The 16,596-nt window shown below is 42.2% G+C and overlaps 1 protein-coding gene across 4 annotated transcripts in view; it reads left to right on the plus strand.

Annotated features, from left to right (window-relative positions):
* gdap2 (ganglioside induced differentiation associated protein 2) overlaps positions 1-16,596 on the plus strand; it is a 37,074-nt gene that overhangs the window by 7,513 nt on the left and 12,965 nt on the right. For all 4 annotated transcript variants that reach the window (XM_085249636.1, XM_085249638.1, XM_085249637.1 and 1 more), the window contains exons 5-13: positions 75-163; positions 749-825; positions 969-1,128; positions 2,598-2,748; positions 3,216-3,292; positions 4,154-4,230; positions 7,931-8,070; positions 12,658-12,712; positions 14,917-15,060. In XM_085249636.1, coding sequence (XP_085105762.1) covers positions 75-163; positions 749-825; positions 969-1,128; positions 2,598-2,748; positions 3,216-3,292; positions 4,154-4,230; positions 7,931-8,070; positions 12,658-12,712; positions 14,917-15,060 — 970 coding nt within the window. The remainder of the gene's footprint in view (positions 1-74; positions 164-748; positions 826-968; positions 1,129-2,597; positions 2,749-3,215; positions 3,293-4,153; positions 4,231-7,930; positions 8,071-12,657; positions 12,713-14,916; positions 15,061-16,596) is intronic.

The raw sequence follows: 16,596 nt of genomic DNA on the forward strand, positions 1-16,596 counted from the left end.
CATTGTATAGTCAGTGTGTACTGTAGATGTGATGTGCAGTATGTGAGACTGTATTTCTTCATTTTTCACCACAGAGAGCAGTCAATGGCATCAGTTGGCTTCTGTGTGGTGACCACAATCAAAAGAGGTTATCCTCTGGAGGATGCAACACACATTGCTTTGAGTAAGACACACAGACACACACAGGTTTTTATTGGAGTGACACTTTAGTCATATTTTCTTATTTTTTTATCTCTCTTTGTAAGTTTATTGGTGCAGCCCTCCACCAAAATCCCGATTTCTCATGTGACCCCTTTGGAAAATTGAACTCCCCAAGCTTGTAATCGGCCCAAATTCAAAACAGTGGAATTTAATCTAAGAGGTTAGATTGCCACCCTGAAATCACTCAGATCCACTCAAACAGAAGTCTTACTCACCTCTGGAGTTAAAGCTACTACTGGCTGTAAAATAACCACAAAACCTGAACTGAATGTAAGACTGGATATACACGGGGCATAGTTGAGTGTATTAGTTCAGTGAACACCCAAAGAGAACCATATGTGGCAAATATTCTGCTTGTTTGCAAAATGTTTGCTCAGGTTTGTTCACTTAAATACACGACTACAGGTCCACACCACAGAAAAGGACGCATCTCAGTTGGTTTCATCCTCTTCTTAGTCTTAGAATAATTGCAGTTCTCTGTAAACTACAGATTTGCTGTTATTTGTCTGTGTTATCTTGTAACAAACCAAAACAAATGTGTTTGCAGGGACAGTGCGGCGGTTCTTGGAGAATCATGGAAACAGCATAGAAACGGTGGTGTTTGCGGTTTCAGACACAGAGGAGGTTTGTGTGACTTCTTGTCTTTAGTTTAGACCAACAGGAAACACTGAACCTGCATGTTCCTCTTATTTAAAACCAGCTGTATTAAGTTAGCCATGTGCATATTAATCACTAATAGATATATATTCATATTTGTGCTCTTTCAGTCTGTGTTCAAGAAGTTACTCCCTCTGTACTACCCACGCTCTGAGGGAGAAGAAAAGGCTTGCCTACCTCTCATCCCAGCTGACATCGGCAATTCTGAGGGTGAACCAGTGGTTCCAGAAAGACGGATCCGCATCACAGAGAAACCAGGAAGCATTGAAGGTGCAGCCTTCTTCTTCTTCTTTTTTTTTTTTCTCAATAATGTGATGAACAATTTCCTGAAATCGGAAAGGGACACACAACATGCTTCACTTTCATTTCAGTCAAAAAGAAACAAAACATTTCTTCCCTGTAGTTTGAATTTGTAGAATAAAAGCTTTTCTTTTCACTTGAAAGACTTAATTGTCAAGTTGAAATAGTCTGACCGAGCAGTCAGCCGTTTGGCTTTTTAGGCTGTCAGCCATTCATGCTGTTTGTCACTCACTCACCAACGGAACCATAAAACATCTGAGCTCAATCATTAAATACAGTGTGAAGATGACACTGGATAATGATTAACTTAGAGCTCAGGTTGTTTTTGTGAGTCAGTCAGACTGCATCTGCCTTCAGGCTCCTGAAGTGTCAGGACATGATTGTTTTATTTGTAGTAAAGCACTGACAGGACATGAGAAGTATCGCAGACAGATTTTAACCAACATAATGCCTCGTCACAATGATTGTCTCAAAGCCCTTGAACAAAAGTGTTCTCCTAAAAGAAAGAGTTTGATGTGATCAGCACACGACTATCAAACAAAGGAAGATTCGAGAAACTTTCAGAATTCTAAATAGGGAAACTGTTTTGAAGCACATCAAAGCTTTTCTAGTCTCCCAACATTTGTATTTGTCCTCTAGCTAAATGCAGACCAAGTAGTCTTTATTGAAAGTAATCGAGGCCCAACAGTTCTGTAGAAATAGCAAAATAATAAAAACACAAAGGACAAACAGAAATTTTGAGTTTTTAAACCCTCCACATAAACTGGATTTTGTATGACCTCTTTAGTTTACCTCAGCTAAGCCTTTGCTTGCACCCTAAATGTTAGGTTTTGGTGAAGAGGCCTGTGAAAGTAACACCAGCCCATGTGTTAGTGAGTGTTTGTGGTTTCCATTTTGAGCCTCTTGCCTCCATTGACCTCAAGTGTGGTGCCTGCTGGCCTGATGCTTCAAAGCATCGACATGTGGCTTTGGGGTGTTGATCCAAAGCAAGCAGGCTGCCTGCGAGTGAAACCCAATAACAACAGGCTGATGTATACACACTGACAGATGCACATGTCCGTTTGGATGTTGATAAAATGCACAGACATGCATGCAGCAGTGCATGTGGTCTTGGAGAAACAAGGAATGAAACAGACTTGAACCCGAGCCTGGAATCTGTCAGCTGAGTTTATGACTTCATAGCAGCGCTTTCACACACGTGTAACAGCATCCTTGCAGATGAATTGGAATCTGTGTAATAAAATAAATACGGACAAACAAGCAAACCCATGAGAATGTTGCTGCATTTATAATTTGCTAAAACTTGTACACAGATAGTGTTTTGAGGGGAAACGATCGTTTAAAAAAGCCAGAGTTAACTGGATTAATTATTTTTTGTAAGTAGTATCGGATACAAGTTCAGCATTTCATTACGATGTCTTATCTGTTGGCTTGTCTAGATGAATGTGAAGAGGACAGCCTGGAGTTGGATCTGGGTCAGGTTGGGACTCACGCCTTCGCCCGGATGGAGGGCGACGTAGACAAACAGCGGAAACTGATTTTACAGGGACAGATGTCTGAGGCAGCCATGCAGAAGCAACACCAGAGAAAGTAAGAGTCCAAGCAAACTGTGAGATAACTCGATGATGCTTTCAAATGTTTTTCTTTAAATAAATGTAATAACATAATACTTCAAGTGTTTTCCACTTGTATTAACATTGACGTTGCCTGTATTAAAGTTTTCACGTGCAAAATCAAGTGCAGTATTTTCTTCAGTTACTAAACTGTAAATAAGTACAATTTGAATTACTCTATTTATGAAGTATTTCTATCTAATGCTGTTTCAGTTTGCACTGTAAGTGTTTGTCACTTAAAATTTTACTGAAACATTTCTGAACGGCTACGTTTTGGCTGCTTTCATGATCACACTTAAAGTTCTTTTTAGTTTTTTTTGGGGGTTTTTTATAGGTTTTTAGTAGATGTTTTGGCAGTAATTTACAGAGGCAGTAGTTATAGCATGTGTGTAACCGCTAATTGTTCCATATATTTAAGATACTCTTTCTGTTTTAATCCTGCAGCTACGGTCGCTGGCTGTGTCGAGCGAGAGCAGAGGACCTGTCAGACATCGCCGCGCTGAAAGCGTTGTACCAGACTGGTAGGTGTTTGAGCATGGGACGTGCATATTAGATCTTTGAAGGAGTCTTTCAACGTCTGAATGTAGATCTGAAACAAAACCAGGAACCAAAAGACAGTTTTCAGACATGTGTATTGTAAGGGTGCTCGCCTGAGAGTTTCTGTTTCGCCTCTGCATGAAGAGCGAAGGCAATTCATCCTCTCTAAGGCACAATTGACTGTCATCACCAGTAGGAGGCAGTGTTGTTGCACACAGTCCAGGACGAGGTTGAGCACCAATTAGCTCAGCCGATGTCAAGTGAGGCAAAGGTTGAACCTATTTGAACTTTCAGGCCGTGTTTTGAGGTGGGTACATTTAAGCTTTAACATTAAATATATAGTTTTAAATTAAAGAATATTTAATTTAAAACTATATATTTAATGTATTTTACTTGTATCACAAGAAAAGTCTTTCCAAAAAAAATGTTCTTTATGTTGTTGACTGTCTTAGGGAAATATGCAAAAGAAACATTTTACATTTTGTAGTGATGCTACACAAGTAGAAGGTCTGTATGCATTCAAGTAAGAAACAAAGGCTGTCATACAGCCACTAATGCACATTACAGTTGGAGTGTTTTATCCAAAAGTCAGCTTTCCAAATCACTGCAGATTACAAGCGAAAAGTCCAGATCATAGTCACAGACACAGAGGCTGAACTGCTGGAAAACTATTACTCAGTGTTGGCCAGATGACCTCTGTAGGCAGAGGGCCAAACACAGTCTGTATCTCCACACTTCTCACTTACTACATCTGCAGCTCTGTTTCAATACTGTGATACTATATTTAAATTAATACAAAATTGCAGGGTCTGAGTGTCTTTACACTTTACTGTGTATTTGTCCAGGCGTGGATATATGTGGCAGGACGGTGATGGTCGTGGTTGGACGAAACATCCCCGTGACCCTCATTGACCTTGAAAAGGTAACGTGTGCCAGTATGTCAAAGTGAAGCACTTTTAGTGATCTTAGTCATGTCGGACCTCACCGTAACAGATGGTGCAGATTTATTTTTTTGTGTACTCGTAATAACGCAATACGTGTGAGCAAGCACAGGTCACATTGATCTGCTTTTAACCTTGTTCACTGCACGTTTGATTTTACTCCTCAGTACCTGTTGCAAAATGCAATATATCTGTTTTTGATAACCAAGATGGCGCCGCGTATGGATGCCCTGGTGCTTCAGTGCGTTACTTTTGTCTTGTTTTTGTGCATTTCTTCTGTGTCTGGGAACTCCTCTGGATACTCGTACACCAGAGAAGAGCTCCTTAACTGCAGGACTACAACGCCTGTGGACTTATTTCCAATATTTGTCGCATCTGCGGCAGATTTACTGCTGACTCTGATCAGGAAAGTGAGACGTCGAAAGAGAGGTAAGCGAGCCGGCGTACTCGTGCGTTTGAGGAAACGCGGACTGAGAACGGCCCTTCCTGGGATCTTCCTTTCTAATGTACGCTCACTCTGGAATAAGATAGACGAACTGGCCCTGATGAGAAGCATGAACAGAGACTTTGCCTCCTCCTGTGTCTTATGTTTTACGGAGTCGTGGCTCAGTGAGGACATCCCGGACTGCGCGCTCAAGCTGGAGGGCTTTCATCTGCTGCGCGCGGACCGGCAGGCCGCTCTCTCCGGTAAAACCAAAGGTGGAGGTGTCTGCTTCTACATCAATAGTGGCTGGTGCACAGATGTAACAGTGATTGCTCAGCACTGCTCTCCCTCTCTGGAATATCTTTTTATTCACTGCAAACCGTTTTATTCTCCGCGGGAGTTTGCTTCATTCATCCTGGCCGCTGTTTACATCCCGCCAGACGCGGATGCGCAAGCAGCTCAGTGCGCACTCGCAGAGCAGATTCTCCACACGGAGCGGACATACCTGGACTCTCTCATCATTGCTCTTGGGGACTTTAACAAAGCCAATCTGAGCCATGAGCTTCCGAAATACAAGCAGTATATTAAATGCCCGACCAGAGAGGAGAGGACATTAGACCACTGTTACAGCACGATCAGCGGGGCCTATCGCGCGGTGCCGCGCGCTTCACTCGGACTTTCTGACCACGTCATGATCCACCTAATCCCCGCGTACAGACAGAGGCTGAAGCTCTCCAAACCTGTCGTGAGGACCAAAAAACTGTGGAGCAACGAGGCTGTGGAGGAGCTTCGCACGTGTTTGGAGACCACAGACTGGGACACAATGAAGGCTGCTTCTAACAGCTTGGACGAGTTTACGGACACTGTCACCTCCTATATCCACTTCTGTGAGGACAGCATTGTGCCATCACGCACCAGGGTGAGTTATAACAATGACAAACCCTGGTTTACTCCTAAACTCAAAAAGCTGTGGCTGGAAAAGAGTAAGGCGTTCAGAAGCGGAGAAAGGGGCTGCTACAGAGAGGCCAAGTACAGGTTCACTAAGGAAGTGGACGTTGCTAAACATCAGCACTCTGAGAAGATGCAGCAGCAGATCTCAGAGAATGACTCGGCCTCTGTGTGGAAAGGTTTTAGGAATATTACAAACTACAAGCCTAAAACCCCCCACTCCACTGACGACTTGCTCTTGGCCAACACCCTCAACGACTTTTACTGCCGTTTTGACGAGCCATCAGGCAGCCTTCACACCTCCAACGACCCCAACAATAGAGGCACTTTGGACACTCATTCCCCCACCTCTCCCCCCTCCATAGAGCCATCACCACCTTCAAACTGTTCACCTGCAACACCCCCCTCCTCACCCCACACAAAAGAGGATTTCACACCACCTCCTCCGACCACAACTCTTCATATTCATGAAGCAGATGTGAGGAAGCAGTTTAGGAGTCTGAATGCTCGGAAAGCTCCCGGCCCAGACGGTGTGTCTCCTGCCACCCTCAGACACTGTGCAAACGAGCTGGCCCCAGTGTTTTCTGGCATCTTCAACTCCTCACTGCAGGCATGTCATGTGCCTGCCTGCTTCAAGTCCTCTACCATAATCCCTGTCCCCAAGAAACCTAGGATCACTGGACTAAATGACTACAGACCCGTGGCTCTGACATCTGTGGTCATGAAGTCATTTGAGCACCTAGTTCTCTCCCATCTCAAGACCCTCACGGCCCCCCTCCTGGACCCCCTGCAGTTTGCATATAGAGCCAACAGGTCTGTAGACGACGCCATCAACATGGCTCTACACTTCATCCTGCAGCATCTGGACTCCCCAGGAACCTACGCCAGGATCCTGTTTGTGGACTTCAGCTCTGCCTTCAACACCATCCTTCCAGACCATCTCCGAGGCAAGCTTTCCCAGATGAATGTGCCTGATCCCATCTGCCGGTGGATCACTGACTTCCTGACGGACAGGAAGCAGCACGTGAGGCTGGGGAAGAATGTCTCGGACTCCCGGACCATCAGCACCGGCTCCCCTCAGGGCTGTGTTCTTTCTCCTCTGCTCTTCTCCCTGTACACCAACTGCTGCACCTCCACCCACCAGTCTGTCAAGCTAATCAAGTTCGCAGATGACACCACCGTCATTGGGCTCATCTCTGACGGGGATGAGTCTGCCTACAGGAGGGAGGTTGAACGTCTGGTGTCTTGGTGCAGCCACAACAACCTGGTGCTGAATGCCCAGAAGACAGTGGAGATTATTGTGGACTTCAGGAAGCACACAGCCCCACTCCCCCCCATCATCCTGACTGACACCCCCATCACCTCTGTGGACTCATTCCGCTTCCTGGGTACCACCATCACCCAGGACCTGAAGTGGGAGCCCACCATCACCTCCGTCATCAAGAAAGCCCAGCAGAGGATGTACTTCCTGAGGCAGCTGAAGAAATTCAACCTGCCAACACGGACGATGATGCAATTCTACACTGCAATCATCGAGTCCATCCTCACCTCCTCCATCACCGTGTGGTACGCTGGAGCCACTATCAAGGACAAACAGAGACTGCAGCGTGTTGTGCGCTCTGCTGAGAAGGTGATTGGCTGCAGACTCCCATCTCTGCAGGACCTGTACACCTCCAGGACACTGGGGCGTGCAGCTCGGATCTCAGCTGACCCTTCTCACCCTGGACACAGTCTGTTTGACCTGCTCCCCTCAGGCAGGAGGCTCCGGTCCATTCGCACCAGAACCTCTCGCCACAAGAACAGTTTCTTCCCCTCTGCTGTTGGACACATGAACAATAACCACATGACTGTCCCCGCCACTAACACATGACCCTACGCTGTGTCACTGCATCATTTCATGTCTGGCACTGATCACCACCTGCACTCATGTATATATCTTTCTACGTAGCACTCTTAATTCTTATTCTCATGTATATATGTTTGGCACTGATCACCACCTGCACTCATGTATATATCTTTCTACGTAGCACTCATAATTCTTATTCTCATGTATATCTCATGCACATATCTTTCTTTCTACATAGCACTTTAATTCTTATTGTCTGCACTGAAGCACCGCAGCAATTTCCTAACGTTGTAAACCTCAACATCTGGCAATAAACCCATTCTGATTCTGATTTAAATAGGAAAAGCTGCAACTATAAAAGAAAATGTATCAGATGTGGGTGATCTGGTTTTTAACAGAACTGTAAGTAAATAAATACTCACAGTAATCCTGTGTCTTTGTTTCCTCTGCCCGTGTGCTGTAGGCGCTGTTGTACTTCATCCATGTAATGGACCACATCACAGTGAAGGAGTATGTTATGGTTTACTTTCACACGCTGACCGGAGAGCATAACCATCTGGACACCGACTTCCTGAAGAAACTCTACGACATCGTTGACGTCAAGTCAGTCTGACATTTTACTCACCTGATTACACTGAGCCTGTGGCTAATCTAAACCTTGAGCTGAAGGCATGACTGCAATTTTTTTAAGTATTTGCCTTCCATCTTTTAAATTAAAACATGTCAAGTATATTGGAAAACCAACATTAAATCAGATATGAAGTGGAAGAGAACATTGAATAGATAAGGCATTAACTTAGTTCCAGTTTTTGTCTTATTCCTCTGGCATTGAGTCACTGAGTAAGAACAGTCTGCTTCAGCTTTCCATCCAGAACTGTTGTCATCTGGGTTTACAATATATGTTTAAAGTAGAATTAGATTTGGCTGACATTGTTGGCCAACTACTTCTCCAGTCTTAACTAACCAAAACTTAAAAAAGAATCAGACAGAGAGAGGTTGTGTAAAAAAGACGGTCTTTGGGAATTCCCCTCTCATTCACTCCTTTTCTCTCTCAAAGGCCATGACGATACTATGATTGAGTCATTATAGTAGCCGCTTTCATATTTTCTTCCATGCAGCATAGTGCTTACTGGATTTTAAATCAATCTAACGGTCATTTTGTATCAACATGACAAAGGGTCCACTTTTCGAACTAAATCAAGGTGTTTAACATTTTGTATATTAGGTCATACAAACATTTAGAGTTGACTTTCATTTGACCTATTTGGTGTTCGTTGGCTCTTGCTCTTAGCCTCTGCAGCTGCATTAAAGTTGAGAAACATTGGTCGTGCCACAGTACGATACCACCAAGGTTACAGTGTTTAGATGATTGGAAAAGCCAAACAAGCTGTGAAACACATTTGTTTCATTGTTGGCGTTGGCGCGAAGTCTCGCGGTGACTTGAGGCCAAGCAACTTGGCTCTGACTTGGCCTCAAAGAGTTCAAACGAGTTCTAAACTGAGACCGGATAAACCTTTCAAAGACAGCGCTCTGAAAAGTTGTTGTCAGACATGACTTTGTGATAACTGAGGTTGCAGAATGGATTTGGACCTGAATCAGTAATATCTTCCCCACTCGCTGTCTGAGGAGGGTGCACAGTATCCTGCGGGACCAACATCACCCTGCGCGCCACCTTTTCCATCTGCTGCCCTCAGGGAGAAGGTACAGGTCTATACAGGCCAGAACATCCAGACTGGCCAACAGCCTGTATCCACAGGCTGTGAGGCTCCTGAACTCTCTGCCCCCCTCTCACGGACAATAACCATATCCAACTTCTTAATAGCAATGAACTGGTCTGCATTGGTGCATCATATCTTTATTCTCTTCCCCCTCCTGCCCCCCCCCCCCCCCCCCTCTTTCTTAAATAGATAACTATCATATCTGATATCATATCTCACAGTACAATAATATTGAATGGGTTGCATTGTTGTATTTTGTCATGTTTCTCAGGTCTTTGTCTGAATTTCTACGAACATTATTGCTAAGGATTGTCTTATTGCATTGGAGTCACACTGGGTTAAATATGTACACTTGGGTTTTAAGGGGTATTTATTATTTTCTTCTTTTTTTTTGGGTTGTATGGAAGCCCCAAACGCAATTTCATTGTTCTTGACAATGACAATAAATAAATAAATACTAAATACTAAATCGGTCATTCTGTTGAGCAATGACGTGTCCATTGTGTACCATCACATTGGAACTCGATACACATGGAGGCAGATGCTGTTTGATCTCTTTGAGATCTCCTGAAAAGTTCACCATTTATGAATATTTTCGTCGTGCTTAATCGTAGCCACATCTTCCAAATGGAAACCAGAAAGATCTAGACTTCTATTCAGAGATCAGAGTAGACCTACAGCTTCACTGTTCTGAAGTGACTCCTCTATCCACGCAGACTCCCCTGTTTGTGAATGTTATGTGTCCAAAATTAATAAAGACAGACATGAGTGGTCATACAGTAGATATTATTAGTTAGGTTTAAGTGTACGTCTTAATCATCCTACTACTACTGATTTAAAACTAGCACTTGAAACTAGATTAAACAAATTTCTAGTGTCCATAAACATCAACACACACATGAAACCCACACAATATCTAAACGTAACTGGAAAAAAAGAAGGGGTTGAAATTTTGTTAACTGGAAGCCACCAAAGGAAAAACCTAGAGAAACTCAGGTACTCGGTGGGTAGGAGAAGCGTTTATAGTTGTCATCTCTTTTTAGTTTTGGTTACTAGAAACCAAACTTGCTTCCTGTGTCAGTGGGAAACTCCATGCAGTCAAGACGTACCTTTCCACGCTTGTCTTTCTCAGGTTTCATTGCTTTCTTACTGTCTATTCTGTCGGTTTCACAACACCTTTCTTAACCTTCATAAAGAAAACTGAAACTGTAGCACATTCCTGATGTTTATCCTTTATGTTGTGTGATAAATTTACCCTAAGGGTGTCAGATGCAGGTTACGCGATATATTTCAGTGAGGCAGGAAAAGGGAATTTAAAAAAAAGCAAACCTTGCTTTCACAGAGTCTTTAAATGCGAATGAAGACGCCTTCATTCAGCTTCCCCTTTCATCGGAACAGGAAACCCCCATTCAGTCATAAGTGACGAGGGCGAACGTTTGTGTTCTGCTGATTCATCAGTGCAGCCTTAAAATGTTAAGGATGTTTAGGCTCCACCACCTCTGCAAACTTTTAGCTGGACCTAACGAAACCCAGACAACAGTCTGCCCTCTACTAAAGGCTCATTTAATGTGAAACAAAAAACGCTGAGGTTATCTGTTTGCTTGTACACTTTCTGACTTGGATATTGTACTTTGGCTGCAGTAGAAAATGATGACTGCTAACAAGTTTGTCATTTAGCAGGGGCGTGGGTCTGGCAGAGCTCTGTGTTTAAAGCACAAGAACTGTGCTGCCTGTCAGTCACAGAGACAATCAAAGCCTTTTTTCAGGGAACTTTGTGTCCTCATTCTTCTGCAGGGCGAGGAACACACGCACATCACGTTCAGGGATCACTTTACTTCTAAACAGTTACAGTTTCTGTCCTAGCTGTTTTCATTTAGGAGTATTTTTCTTTCTCTGCAACATTTCTCAAGCAGTTGCTTTGTTTTGGGGTTTTTTGGTTTGGCATCGTGATATTGAACCCTGGTCTGGCTATTTGGCTATTGATTGACTGCAGATGCATGTTAGCTTCAAATTACCTAACCAACAGACTCTCGCCAGATTGAACATATCCACAGTTTTGGAAGCGTATATGTTGTCTGCATTTAGCAGGAGACCGATGGACTCGAGAGTGATTATTTTTAAATATCCTCGGGTCCGGCTCTGGACCAGTGCAGAAGGCCACAAGTCACGGTTTTGTACGTTTGAATTATTTGGATAACTAAAAGTTCCTGTGTGTTCCTCTGATGGACAAATGTTTTGGTTTTTCTTAACACAAGCAAATTTAGTATGGATGGAAGTTCAGGTCGGCACTATTTCCAGAGTTTTCCAGAATGCAAGAACTTTTTGGCAGCATCCAGAGGGGCCGGGGTTAAAGGGAAAGAGCTTACTATTATTATTTAATTTATGTGTTTTATTTTAAGAGTAAAGTGGAAATGTTGAGTGTAAAGTTAAAGTGCATGGACTGTGTGGACAAACGTGTTCTCTCTGGATAAATCTGAACCTGAATCTGAACCTCACCCTGAAGACTCAACATCTGTGTGTGATGGTTGATTCCTACAATATCAAGAAGAACTTCCAGATGCAGCACATTAATTTAAAATATCATCTGAATTAGTGAATATCAGAAATACGAGGAATTTGGCTCTAAACACATGTAACTAGTAACTGACCCACAGTTTTAGTTGGCGCTCTCTTACTCTGGGATATACCCCTGATTTGTTTGTTAGTCTCACAGTCTGTTTGTTTGCTTCTGTCTTGAAAACAGAGATGCGGGAGTTGACTCCAGCAACTTAGGAATGGCAGACATAACAGGCTTATACCGGTTTGGTAACCTCAAGTTTACATGTCATGTTTTTGCCAGTGATGTGGCTCTGTTGCTTCATTGGAGCATGGTCTGTAGTTAAATAATGGTGATTGAAATTGAGTTCCTCCCAAATGTAGATGCCTCTCGGGCCCCTCTTCCATCAGGGAGAGTTGGTTGCGTGAGACTGACAGACTGGTGAGCCATCTGTGGTTTTGGCTGCTTTGACTGAGCTTCAGATACGAGTAGATGGAGACAAGTGTCTAAAATTAGCTTCCTTCTGTAGACAGTTTGGCACAGTTTTATGGCTAAAGTTGTCTGATCAAAGCAGCGTAAAGCAGCATTGTAGTATGACAGCTGCTGTAGCTGACACTGTCGATTAATTGTCTAATTACCTGTCTGTTCAATCAAATAAATAACCAAGCACTGGAAAAACATTTGGCACTTCCATGTGGTAAATGTGTCCATGCTAATGTACAGGATGGAGCTGATTGTAAAGTGGTGTTTTTGTGGGACAGTAAATGTGTGGCTTTGGAAACAGCCACAGAAACATTGTGTCTCCTCTTTCAGAACATCAATCATTTTCATTTCATAATACAGGTTTTTTTAATTTTATGTTTGATTTCCAGAATAATGAGTCATAGGGTTGCTGAGAAGTATTATTCCACTAATGTTCTGCTTTATTTCTTGCAGGTATAAAAAAAATTTGATGGCTTTCTACTTTGTACATCCAACATTCCGCTCGAAGGTAAGGGATGGTTTTATTTACAGTTTCTGCAAAGCTTATTTAATATACAGGCCTGTGTAAAACATTTATATTTCAGTTGATAATGTATAAATGTATGAAAACAAACCTTGTCTGTGTTGTTTATTGTATTTCAGATGATTTTGATCAAGTTTTTATCCTTTTTTTGTAAGAAAAAGAGTGAGCACAAGACATTTAAAAAGCCATATTTATACATTTAAGATTAAAATGCTGTGCCTTACACCCTTCAGTGGAAACTTATTTCCACTGCTTGCCTCATTCTTTTGTTCACTAGCCGGAGCTCGTGACCACAGGTGATAGTAAGAATCTAGACTGACCTGTAGATTGATAGCGTTGCTTTCATGCTCAGCTCTTTCCTCACTACAGCACACCGACACATACGCACCAGTCTGCCTGTCAGTCTCCTGCTCCCCTCACCCCTCATTCACAAACAACACCATGAGATGCTTAAACTCCTCCACTTGGATCAGCAACTCATCCTGACACAAAGTTGGGACTCCACCGTTTTGCCGTCAAAAAAAACATGGCCTCAGATTTGGAGATTTGTGCTAGTTTTCATCCCAGCTGCAAACCACTAAAGTGCAAGCTCGAGGTCACTGCCTCAGAACCACACATCTGTAAAAGGCAGACAACCAGGAGCGTTTTGCTTTTCTTATTAATCTAAGTCCTTACATTCCTACCACACTGATCCAGAAAATATTTTCCTCTTTAGGTAACTTCTGGTTTATCTGGTTTCTTGATAACTTTTTCTTTATTCATTAAAGTTCAGTCTTGCTCAGTTTTCTGTTTTTGTTGTGTTCAGTTATTCTTTGATTATTGCATGACTGGTGTCCTGGCAATGTAAAATCAAGCTTGAATGTTTTTAAAAACTGAAGTAAAAGTATCCAATTTGCCACAAATTAACAGCAAGAAAAGCAGCCAATTACAAACAAAAACAGCTCGACCAGCTTACTAAAAATAACTTTCTGCGTTACACCGAACTTATTTAAGGCTTATGAGTTTTGTCGTGCTCATGACATGGTTTTATCTCGAGCTGGGGTTTATATGGTGTTACATGTGTCAACAAAGGGACTACTGTCATACGTGTATTCAATGAAGCGCCCAGCTTTTATCTGGTGATAATGTTATTACATGAGGGTTTCTTGTTGAGTTTGCCGCCGTAAATCAGAGACAGTCTGATATGTGTGTCTGGAATCAGACTGGTGGCAGCCGTGCAGGTAGTTTGTAAGGTCCGTCTTTACTCCAGGTCGTTATTAGGAATGGGAATCGACAGCTGGTTTTCTACTCTCTAATCCGTAGACCTGCTTCATGACAAACATCTTGACTTTTCATTGCAGGGAAAGCTTATTTGTAATAATGATTCCTGAGTTCAGTAAGTGTTTCAGTAAGCCAGGTTGAAATGTGTGCTGTTAAAACAGCTGGCCGAGCTCAGCAGTGCTGTCTGTCTGACAGTTGTGTATTGCAAACGGTGAGGTTGAACTCAGAGTCACGTGCATATTTTGTACTGTCTGAAGACCCGGAGATAAGTAAAACCTATGTAGGTCACTGACATAGTAAAAATGTGGCTCCATTACAGACTCCTACAGATCAGTTTATTAGATAGATTAACAGGATGCATGTTACATATGTATTTGCATAGAAAAAAATAACATCTCAGTCTTATAGGTTTGAATTTTTAAACACTTCTTTATTCTAAACAGTTTATTTCAGACCTGAATGTATTTTTCATGTGCTAGGTAACTGCTCTGTTAAGTGATCTTATTAGGTCTTCTTGATGATCTAATGTCCTCCTCATAGCCACCAAACAGGTCTCTGGAGGCCAGAGCCACCTCCAGGAGACTGGAACACCCTTGAACTGGGTTTTGCACAAAGATCCAATACTTGAAAAATGTTTAACAAAATCATAGGTTTTGTTTTTACCCTTCAAGCTTTCAAAGATAATGTCATTTTTGCCAGTTCTCCCTGCCTGCACCTTTCTGTGTTCTCCTTGTGTTTGTGTGGGTGCTTTTTCTTTATTCATTAAAGTTCAGTCTTGCTCAGTTTTCTGTTTTTGTTGTGTTCAGTTATTCTTTGATTATTGCATGACTGGTGTCCTGGCAATGTAAAATCAAGCTTGAATGTTTTTAAAAACTGATGAACGGTTCTTTACACACATCCATTCTCTTTCTTCACTTGTCTCAATCAAGGTTTCAACATGGTTCTTCACCACTTTCAGTGTATCTGGCATGAAGGAAAAGGTCCGCTACCTCGACAATCTGCAACAGCTCTTCACCTGCATCAAGCCTGAGCAGCTCGATATCCCTCCATTTGTCTTGGAGTACGATGCACGAGTAAGAACACAATAACAGAGAGATCCATAACTCAGTCCTATGTTGTTTGCACATGATCCACGGATATCTTTCAAAGTGATTTGAATCATTTTGGAAAGGTAACTGCTAAAATACATAAAGGATTTGATAAAGCTCTCAAAACTAGCCCAAACGTTTGTTCCAAAAACCCCACACAGGTTGGAACTATTTATTTTAACATAATCAAGCTGACGTCCATCCAATTATTGCTCATCTAATTAGCTCTCCTTCACCAGCAGCAATGCATCTGAAGTATAAAGCAGCAGGTGTTCTGCCTTTGCCACACAGTATGTTATTGCAGATGGATAGAGCTACATTAACCTAGTAGAAATGAATGGTGTAAATCAGCCACTGAGTAATGCTGAAGGTTTTTTGTTTTGTTTTTTCATCCTGCTACCTTGTTGTGGCTAACTGCACGGAAGGTCAACCATTAAATAGACAGGAAATGAAAGCACATCAGATAATGTTGTAGGCTGATTCACTCAGCGGTAGGAGCTCAACGATTTGCAGAGGTTCAGAAGTGACATTCAGTTATTATTTTCCCTAATTATTCTTATTTTTACTACCTGCCTACCTAATGTGATATTAGAACAGAGTGTTTTAATACTGGAAAGTGGTTCAGCTTTTGCCACTTTAAAAACTTTTTAACATTTTATAGTTTAGCCATATGTGGTTATAGTCTGACCATTACTAAAGTACTTTGTAAAACATCTAATTTGGGCCAGTTTTTCTTTTTTTTTAGCTTTCTGACTTTACTGTGACAGGCAAAGTATGTCAGTTGGGTGCAGCTGTGGTAACCCCTCCGCCTTCCTCTGTAAGAGTTAGGGTTCATTTGAAGTAGTGGCTAGAAATTCTAATGTAGACACCAGAAAGTTGGTCCCACTTTCTCTAGATGACTAAAATATAGGTCAGGTGCTGAAGCATGTGGTTTAAAGTTACAAGCGACCTGCCAAAATAATTTGATGTGTCAGAAACATCTGGAAGTTGCAGCAGATTATCCCAGTTAATATATCTTAACTTGGAAAATATGTCACTACATTTGGAGCGCTGATGTTTGGAGCCAGTAACTGACTTCCTTTGATAAATTAGAGTTTGTGTGTCTCCACCTCCCTGTAAGCATCGGTTTTGCATTTTCAGATGCCGAAGGACGGACCGTAACCCTGTTTAGCCTCACGTCAGCTCTCTGGCTGATGGTGTTTTAGTAGAAATATTTAGGTAGGCTATGTTCCTGTTGATGTCTCGAATAAACCTGAAATCACACAAACCTTTGTGTGTTTCTATTCACGTTCTTTTTTTCATCAGTTGTATTTGAGGGATCAACAGACGAGACAAATCTCTAGACTTTCCCTTTTCTATTCTCCTCTTCCTGATGTAAACCAGAGATGGTGGAAATGATTTCTGTTGTTCTTTGTCTTTTATTTTCATCTCCAGGTTTAATTTCACCTGTTAAACCGTTGACTATAACCTCAATTAAAATGCCCAGGATGCTTTGTGATTACTAAATGGACAAAATAATTA

Source organism: Mchenga conophoros, linkage group LG16 (genome assembly GCF_057382185.1).
Source record: "Mchenga conophoros isolate Kocher_MC1m ecotype Shallow Benthic linkage group LG16, M_conophoros_male_GT1.1, whole genome shotgun sequence".
Taxonomy (NCBI): Eukaryota; Metazoa; Chordata; class Actinopteri; order Cichliformes; family Cichlidae; genus Mchenga; species Mchenga conophoros.